This window comes from Pteropus alecto, unplaced genomic scaffold, assembly GCF_000325575.1.
Source record: "Pteropus alecto unplaced genomic scaffold, ASM32557v1 scaffold86, whole genome shotgun sequence".
Lineage (NCBI taxonomy): Eukaryota > Metazoa > Chordata > Mammalia > Chiroptera > Pteropodidae > Pteropus > Pteropus alecto.
In genome coordinates, this window is record NW_006442109.1 from 26,967,543 (window position 1) to 26,977,883 (window position 10,341).

General features: G+C 37.3%; 1 protein-coding gene across 1 annotated transcript in view; it reads left to right on the plus strand.

Annotated features, from left to right (window-relative positions):
• Positions 1-10,341, plus strand: part of ZNF106 (zinc finger protein 106) — a 54,038-nt gene that overhangs the window by 21,089 nt on the left and 22,608 nt on the right. The window contains 6 exon segments of the mRNA XM_015595983.2: positions 6,252-6,885; positions 8,114-8,183; positions 9,529-9,683; positions 9,768-9,828; positions 10,291-10,338; position 10,341. The exon segment at position 10,341 is cut by the window's right edge and continues 287 nt beyond it. Of these exon segments, the coding sequence (XP_015451469.2) occupies positions 6,252-6,885; positions 8,114-8,183; positions 9,529-9,683; positions 9,768-9,828; positions 10,291-10,338; position 10,341 (969 nt within the window).

The window sequence follows — 10,341 nt, forward strand, 5'->3', positions numbered from 1 at the left end:
GGGTCACAGAAGTGGGTCTTTCTGCATATGCAAAGCACATTTCTGGCCAGTTGCACAAAGATAACGTTGATGCCCAGGAAAGAGAAGATGATGGAAAGGGAGAAGAAGAGGAAGAAGATTATTTTGACAAGGAACTCGTTCAGTTAATAAAACAAAGGAAAGAACAAAGTCGGTGAGTAATGATTTTGAGTTTTTAAAAAGCCTATCTGAAACAGAATGTAGTAGAGAATACATTTTTCCATTTCCATACTTGTCAGCATATAGCATTCAGTCTTAGTTATAAAGTTTCACTCAAAGTTGCTGTCTTATGCATAAAAGGTCAATGGAATGCTTTCTTGAACTATCGTACTATCTGCTTTAAAACACAAACTCAGTACTGTCCTTATATCAAAGCTAGCTATAGCTGCTACATATCTGAAATTTTACCATGTTGATAACTTAGAACTGTCTTTGTTAGTTCCAGAATTTTTGGATACCAATAAATTGTTTTTATTTATTATCCAAATTTTATAGTGGAAAGGTATTTATAAGCTTCATTTGTATATTTTGCATAGTATTTCTTATTGCATCTCTTAGGAAAAAATGTTTTGCCTGATGTGAATTAACATGGTGTTTCTACCAAATTTGATTTATCCCTATAAGTACGTCAGTAAATATATATTGAATAATACATTTATATTTTAAATTTGATAATGTCAAGATCATTTCAGCAGTATGTTTTCCAGCTTGCACTACGTAATTTCATACCTACATTTATAATTCAGGTATTAGGCTGTTTGTTGTATTTGAACCTTACTTGTGGTCTAAAGACTTTAATTAATGAGATTTAATTAATCAGAAATTTTCAGATATGAGTAAAAGAGAGATAGAACCAATTATGAGGTGGGGTAATTTTTTAAGTCCTAGGACATGATGAGAAACATTTCAAATTCTAAAATAAAATTTTAAAGATACTTCTTGAATACTAGTTATATCTGGGTCTGCACTTCAGTTTTAGTTAGAGGTTTGAATATAAAAAGGAAGCAGTTTTTACTCCATATGCTAAAAGTTTTTTGAACAAGTCTTCGAACGAGACTTTCTTAGTCTTAAAATGTCAGTAGCAACATGGTACTTAAATTGTTCAGTTGCTTAGTCCTTCAAATGACATTCTCACTACTTTCAATATAGCTGTAGTTTACTCTTGTTTTCGGTTGTTGGTGCCTCTGAGAGACTAACTTCTATTTTTGCTCTTATACTGTTGTGCCATTATTAGTTTATGTGTGTAAATGATTAAACATTAAGTCAGAGGATAAAAGAGCTTCTCAGTAAATTAGACATTCACATTGTAGTTAACTATTCTTTGAGTATTCTAATATGCTTTTTTGGTGGCCTATTAATAAAGTCATCTACTTATTTCTTCATGAGGTTTTTTTTCTTTTTTCCTTTATGAGGTTTTTAATTTAGATTGTTCTTTCCGGGCTGTGGGTTTAGCTTCATGCTATTGTCTCCTCGATCTAGCCAATTTATGATGATCTAGGAATTCTATTCTGTGGCTGATTTATTGCCCAATTCTCCTCTCATTTCTGGATCACAGTGTAGCTGAGTTAGTGATCTCCTTGGTTGTGAAAAGTTGCATACTGCCTAGAAACAAAAGATAACAGCAATTTGGTTAATGGTAGTACAAATATCCTGCAAGTGTATGTAATAACACTTGTCACTTGGGGGCCTAGGCTCTCCCATTTAGAAATGGTTGTAATTCACAATATAAGCGGATATTTGAACTTTTAGGTAAGTTAACTTTTAGTTCTGTCTTGTGAAAAAGGAAGAAATTCCAATTTGTGTCCAAAATCTTATAGATGTTAGAATCTCGAATACTGAGTTTAAGATATAAGTCAAATTCAGATGAGGGAACCCAGCTACAGAAACTCTATTTTTGGATTTACGTTCTATCAAGGCCTAGTTGTTAAGAGTGTAGACTCCAAAGTAAGACTGCCAAGGTCTAGAGCTCTGCCATACCACTTATTGTCTGTTGTATTCTAGGCAAGTTACTTAACCTCTCTAATCCTCCATTCTTCATCTGAAAAGTAAGAATAATAACAATACTTGCTTCAGAGTTGTGAAAAATAAATATGATAATCTATATAAAGTGGTCAGTATGAAATGCCTGACAATTAGTTGGTGCTCAATACATTTTAGCTAGTATTCCATTTTTTGAGCACCTACCATGTGCTAAGCATTGTGCTAGGCATACCAAGGCAGTTTATAGAGGAAAATGCTTTTATACCTATTCCTGTGATGTTTACTTAAATTTATTCACATTCTGTGGGCTCCTTGTCTAACATGAATAGTTCATACAGCTATAGCTTCATTATAAAAACTTCTAGCACATGGAGCTCCTATAGCACTTATTATGGGTGCTGCTTATTTGCTGTGTGCTATTTTACTCCTGTTTATAACCTTACTGATTTCCTCACCTAGGTTGTATGCCCTTCAAGAACAGGACCTATACATAAAAGTTTTTGTTCACCATTAACAGTCATTGAATGTGTGTTTGATAAAGTGTTTATTAATGAAAGTGACTATGCAAAGTGCTCTTACCATTTAAAACAGATTAAGAAACTGGGTTTTTCAGAAAGAACCAGCAACTAAAGAAATATAAGAGCAGCCAAACTTAAACTGTATTAACTATGGTAACTAACCATAGCTACAAAATATAATTGTTCTTATTTTTGAAAAGCTGTATAATGTAAAAGTAATAATTGGATGATAAACAGGGACAAAATCCCAGAATATTCTAAGAAGAACAGGAAAGGGAGGATTGTATAAATGTGTCATCTTCTTAATATTTCTGCACTGATAGAAGAAAGAAGGCATTGTTTAATTTCTAAATCAATAAATTGTGAAATATAAGTTTAACTGTATCATTTAAAGATATGAAAGCAACCACTATTAGAAATCAAAGCGAACTCTATAACATTCTAAGTAACAGGGGAGGGAGGTCAAGGAGAAGTTTGGTGGGTGATGCCTTTAAAGGAAGCATAAGAATTCCTTTAAATCACTAATGAAAAGCTTTTTCTTCCAGACAAGATGATCCTTCCAATAGCAGCCAAGAAATAAACTCCGATGACAGGCGACCCCAATGGAGACGAGAAGACCGAATGCCTTACCAAGACAGAGAGAACTACAGTCAGCCAGCATGGCATCATCGGGGACCTCCTCAGCGAGATTGGAAATGGGAGAAAGATGGCTTTAATAATACTAGGAAAAACAGCTTTCCGCATTCTTTAAGGAATAGTGGTGGACCAAGAGGGTGTTCTGGGTGGCATAAGGGTGTTGCAGGAGGCTCTTCAACTTGGTTTCATAACCATAGTAATTCTGGAGGTGGTTGGCATTCAAATAATGGAACGGTAGATTGGAATCACAATGGTACAGGAAGGAATTCCAGTTGGCATTCTGAAGGAACAGGTGGCTTTCCCAGTTGGCATATGAACAGCAGTAACGGAAACTGGAAATCCAGTGTACGTTGTACAAATAGTTGGAATTACAGTAGCCCCGGAGACAAATTTCAACCAGGCAGAAACAGAAATTCTAACTGTCAAATGGAAGACATGAGTATGCTATGGAACAAGAAATCTAAGTCAAAGAAATACAATCAAGAGAGATATAATTGGCAGCGGCAAGAAAATGACAAAGTTGGTACAGTTGCCACATATAGAGGTCCTTCTGAAGGATTTACAAGTGATACATTTCCTTCACAAGACTTACTTGACTTCAGTTTTGAGCAGCTGGAAAGCCAAACCACTAAACAGACAGACACCATAGTTTCCAAAATTGGTGGCAAGAATGGCAGTGCAACAAGGGAAAAACTCCGTCGCTGGACTCCTTACCCTTCCCAGAAGACTCTGGATTTACAATCTGGAATGAAGGAAGTCACTGGTAATAAATCAGAAATGGTTGATATGCCTTTCTTTGATTTTACCTTAACAACCACAGGAACACAAGAGCCCCAAATCAATGAAACAAATAATTCCCCAACACTGAAAACACGAAAAGAAACTCATCCTGGATCTCTTAATCACAAAGCCACTTCTGACTGCACTGCTTCCTATGAGGTGGTGAGAGAATGCCCCATTACAGAACAACCTGAACAGGAGCATAACTTAAATAAGATGCCATCATTAAAATCCCCACTTCTTCCAATTCCAGTCACTAAATCAATCCCTCAAAAGCAAGATTCAAAGAATCTCTCAAAAAACACAAAAACAAGTTCTTTTTTTCCTGGAGAACACTCAAATCCTTTGAACAGACCCACTGTGGAAGACAGTCATGGTTCTTCTTACATGTCCAAATTGCAGAGTTCATGTCCTTGTGTTTTAAAGGGGAATAAAAGTACATTTGGCACTCAGAGGGAACCTGATGAAAATTTAAGTGATACATTACAGAAAGCCAAAGAGGTGCTACAGTGTCATGAGTCATTGCAAAATCCACTTCTTAGCACTTCTAAAAGGACCAGGAACTACGCAAAAGCAAGTAGGAATGTAGAAGAGTCTGAAAAGGGATCTCTGAAGATTGAGTTTCAAGTACACTCATTGGAAGATGAAAGTGATGGAGAGATATCTGACACGGAAAAGCATGGAACAAAAATTGGAACCTTGGGTTCTGCAACTACAGAACTTTTATCCTGCAGCACTCACAATGCCAAGGAGAAAGAGGGGGATGACCAAAACCTGAAAGCATCTAGAAAGCTATCCACTTCCCCAGGTAATTCAACAGTTCACCAGAAAGAATCTGAGTTGCAAATGACATCTGCAGCCAGTCCATGCTCTGGCTTACTGCTAGACTTGAAAACCTCTCTAGAAGATGTACCGGTTGATGACCCTATTAAATCTCATGTATCTTATGAAACAGATGGCTTTGAAAGTACCAGTTTGGATGCAGAGCTTCAAAAAAGCGATATAGCTCAGCCCTCAGGCCTTCTCCTGCCTGAACTAAGTAAGCTTGGTTTTCCTGCCTCATTCCAAAGAGATCTCACCCGGCACATTAGTCTGAAGAGCAAAACTGGAGCACACCTTCCTGAGCCAAACCTCAATAGTGCTCGCCGCATTCGCAATATTAGTGGTCATCGAAAGAGTGAGACAGAGAAGGAATCTGGGCTCAAGCCTACCCTTCGGCAGATTCTAAATGCATCTAGGAGAAATGTCAACTGGGAACAGGTCATTCATCAAGTAACCAAGAAAAAGCAAGAGCTAGGCAAAGGCTTACCCAGGTTTGTGCCTCTTCAATATCCATTTCTCTTTCTTTTAAACTTACCCTTGGACCCTGGTCAAGAGAATTCTTGTTACATTTAATTAAATGTTTGCAAAAATATGCGTTGTAGATGTCTGGTTTAAATATCAAAGAGTAACTGCTACTCTATAACAAATGAGATAAAGTGTTTCCTAGCAGGGAATTCAGGTTAAAAGGAATGCACTTACTTCGGAGGAATGAGATGGGGACATAGGAAAAAACCATCTTAGAAATACAGCACTTTGGTTTTAGGGGCCGGAAGGTGACAGCATAAAAAAGTGTACATATAAGTCTGTATCCATCTGTAGATCTTAATGAGTGGTGCAACTTTTAAGTATAACTATTCTCATTAACTTTTATGTAGAACCTATGGATAATTACCCTTCTGTATTTACTCTGGGCATTATATTTGTGATCACAAAATATTTTTTCTTAAGTATTTCAGTAATATTTTGAATATTCATCTTACGTTGAGGTACTAAGCTTTTCCGAATGGTGAAGCAACATTCAACATAGGTTTGCTACTTGAAAATCATCCTTCTGTGTTATAATTATATAGCCATTGGGCTTAAATTTCTGTATTTATTGAAATAACATTTATTGTCACCCCTTTTTCTATAACTTGTGTGTATTATTGGATTACAAAGTTCTCAGTTTAGTGTTTGGCACTTGCGAATGCTTAGTTTTTGGTTGGTTTGCTGTTTAAAATTATATATTGTTGGTTTCTAGCTCCACTTTACATAAAACCCTCAATTTTTACTCCCTCAAATGAATTCTCATGGCTGTATACAAATGTCTAATTTAGTACATTGTTACATTACAGTAGTTATAATATAATTATTTACTTTACGTCTGGACCTCCTTGAGGGCAGAAACCATCTCTTTTATATTTGTAACCTCAGTGCCTGTTGGTGTCTGGCACATCAAGTGGTGCTCCACTCTCTCAACCATGTTTGATTTACGATTTCTTTTCTTTCTTTCTTAAGGTTTGGCATCGAAATGGTGCCTCTAGTTCAAAATGAACAAGAGGTCTTAGATTTGGATGGGGAGCCTGATCTGCCCAATCTAGAAGGATTCCAGTGGGAAGGTGTTTCCATTTCTTCATCCCCTGGGTTAGCAAGAAAGCGAAGTCTTTCTGAGAGCAGCGTGATCATGGACAGGGCTCCTTCTGTGTACAGCTTCTTCAGTGAGGAAGGTACCGGCAAAGAAAATGAGCCCCAGCAGATTTTTTCACCTAGTAACTCATTGAGGGCTGCACAGAGTCAAAAATCAACCATAGGCCTTAAGCAGGAAGTGACACCTCTGGCTGCCTCCCTAAAAACAGGTGAAAGAGCTGAAAATGTTGCTACTCGAAGGCGACATAGTACACAGTTATCCTCTGACTGTACAATACCTTTGCTGCATTTGGCAAAAGACCTAAACAACCAGGAGAGTTCTACACCACCTTCAGAGAATCAGAATGCCCAGGAGAGTAATGGAGAAGGAAACTCTTTATCGTCGAATGCATCCTCAGCCCTTGCAATCTCCAATTTGGCAGATGCAGCCACGGATAGTAGCTGTACTTCTGGTGCTGAACAAAATGATGGCCAGAGCGTTAGAAAGAAACGAAGAGCCACTGGAGTGAGTATGATTCCCTGTGCCTTTTGTAGAACATTTCGTGTGGTGACTTGGCCATTATATGAAAGATTTAACTTTAATTTTTCTTGGGTGTCTGGGGTTGTGGTTCTCCCTACTCTAGAATAGATGACTTGTGAGGCTCTTACTCTTACTTTCATATTCGTATCCTACTTGTTTCTTTGAGTAATTCTGCCAAGTTAGATGTAATTGAATATGAATGTACAGTACTAGGAAAATATGAAGTCATTTCTAAAACTAGTCACCAAGCCAATGATTCTTTGTATCACCTGACAAGGAATAAGCCACATCTTCAGCTGTAACTTTATCTGTCTCCATGATGCATTCTGTACTGCTACTGAAGAAAGGCATTCTAGTTTTGCATTTGTAGGGCATGTGTGCTTGTTGGATCCAGAAGTTCTAGGCCTAACACTAAGGTAGTTTTAATACTGATACAGTACATTTATATGAGCTTAGTCTTAGAAATATTTTTACTCTCTGTTATTCTGTCCTTTGTATTTCTGTTACTCAGCTTGGGCCTTTCAGAATCCACTCCTTCACTGACACCACTTCTCTCTGGTATTTCTGTTGCTAATATTGTTGAACCCTTTCAGGAACCCTTTCTGAAAAGAAAGAATGGTGGTGGTGATACAGTCTGGAATTTGGCAATGTGAGAAAATGGCTGTTTCCTTTAATACTGAGGCAATACAGCAGAGCAGATAAGGCATGGGTTATAGATCTGGGTTCAAATTCCAGCTCTGCCCCCTTTGAGCTGGACACTGTCGTGGGTATTGTTGGGTGAGCAATTGTTCTATGACAGAGCTAATATTTTGGGGCTTACCTCAATAGACTTTTTAGCTTTTTATTGTATGGAATTTATGGCTGAAACTTAAAGTAGAGACTATGCCATGATGAAATCAGGTATATGTATCACTGGCTTTGTCTATACTTTTGTTTATGCCTTTCTTTACCAAAGTTTGAAATGCTTTCCCTATGTCCTGTGGGCTTTACCACCTCTAGAATACTAGAAAGGTACTTGACCTTAGGTTCTTTTTTTAATTATATACATCATTTAACTAATATTTTAGGTCATATTATGTGCATTAGACTCCTGTTATATATGGTAGCAATAACAAAGAATATTGTATGACTATCTCAGAACTGATTCTTTGTTTCCCTCCTGGATAATGGCCTTTACATATTTAATATTATTCAATTTTCCTTATTTCTTCAGGATGGTTCTTCTCCTGAACTCCCAAGTCTTGAGAGAAAAAATAAAAGAAGGAAAATTAAAGGAAAGAAAGGTATAGTACAGAATATTCTTGCAGAAAGAAATCGTTCTTATAGCAATTCAGCCTTTTTACAACTTGACACAGAGTATAGCTTGTGGTTATCAAACACTGATCGCCCATTTACTATTATTTTTTATATTTTTATTGTCTTGCTTAAGGGCATAGAAAAGTTTGACTTCCTGCTATATATACTTGCAGTTATAGAAGAAATATATGATGCCACATAGACCTGTTACCTAAAGTTAATATATATCCTGGACAAATTGAGTTCAATACAAAGCCAGAAAGTCTTATTGAATCTTTTCAATGGAGTGAAGAGGAACAAGCCTTTAGTAAAAATTTTGTCCATCCTGGTCATTTGTGGCCATTTCTCTCACTTTCCATTTTGGAGGCATCTTGGTTGCTTTTCTCATGTGAATTAAGGAGATAAGTTATTAATGTGGCTCCCTGACTGATATACTTCTGCAGCTCTTGCTTTCTACTGACTCAGACCCTGTTCCACTATAAGGGCTTATGTGGGATGGGATCGGAGGAGCCTTGGTGATTGATGTGATAGAAAAGTTGGAGTTAAGGATGACCTCAGTTTCTGGCTGAGACAGCTGCGTGGGATGATGGTATCATTCATAGAGCTCAAAAACTCCATGAGAAGAGCAGGTTGAGAGGAAGGTGACGAGTTCCCTTTTGGATCCCTTGAGTTAAAGGACCTTAGAGACATTTAGGTAGAGATATCAAGTCGGTAGTCGGATGTGTGGCTCTGGAGTTTAGTAAGGAGGTCTTGGCATATTGAATAGGAAAGAGAAACATAAAGATGACAAATACGAACACACAGTAGAACACTTTAAGTAACCGAAGTGTACTATTTGAAAGTTATATCTCCTTTAGGAAGACTTCTCTAATAAAGAGAACTGTTGGATGTTGACTAACAGTAGAAAAATATGGATTGGAAGGGGAGTGAAAGCAGTTCAGGTCAAGGACCCAAACTAAGCAAACTTGGGTGAAGAGGGTGGTAGATTAAGGAAGAATGGGAAATGAAAACAACAGTTGATTTGTCTGGGCCAAAGATTTCACTTGGAAGGGTAGTGGTGGAAGATGGCGATCAGGAAAGATAGTACCATGTGGTACACTTGAGCTTATGAGGTACCTCCATCTTAACAGTTCTCACTTTTGGTTTTAGCTCTGACAACATCAGGCTTGGCTCTATGATTTGTGAGATTTGATGAGTCTCCATTTGACTTATTTGGAAGAAAATAAAGCTTATCCTAGACAATTTATGTAGTTCCATGTTCTGAGGAGCTGTATTATTAAAGAGAAGTCTCCATTATTAAACTGAGCTTTTTGGGTTTTTTTTTTTTGGCAGAACGTTCTCAGGTTGACCAGCTGCTGAATATTTCTTTAAGGGAGGAAGAACTGAGCAAATCATTGCAGTGCATGGATAACAACCTTCTGCAAGCCCGTGCAGCACTTCAGACAGCTTACGTTGAAGTTCAGAGGCTACTTATGCTCAAGCAGCAGGTAACAACAGATGGAACATTTGATGAAAATGGATCATCCCTGAAGCTGGATTTCAAAATGCTTAACAAAATACTTTATTTTTAGATAACTATGGAGATGAGTGCACTGAGGACCCATAGAATACAGATTCTGCAAGGATTACAAGGTATTTGGAGAGAATCTGATGTAGCAGGTCCTCTGTAGTGTGTTACTTTCTGTTCTCCATAGAGGAGAATTAAAGTAGTAATGGAAAGGTCATATGATTTCATTCTTTTATAAAAAGGCCTGTGAAACTGTACATCCCCCAGATGCTAACCAACAGAGATAGAATGTTACAGAAAGAGCCTCGGGTTAGGAATCAGAAGACCTGAGTTCAAATCTTGGCTTTTCCATTAGTGCTTATATGACTTTGGATAAATCACTTAAAACCTGAAATATTAGAATATTAATGCTTGTTTTGTCTGTGTCCTTGGTGTTTGTATAGATTATATGGCAGTCTATTTCGAAGGATTATGAGGGACTTTAAAATTCTCTTGTAATCTTAAAAAACACAAATTGATTAAGAAACAAATGACTTTTTTGCGTTTTGATAACATTTTTGCATTTGGATACATGTTTCCCATTCCAGAAACATATGAACCTTCTGAGCGCCCATACCAGGTTCCCTGTAGCCCTACAC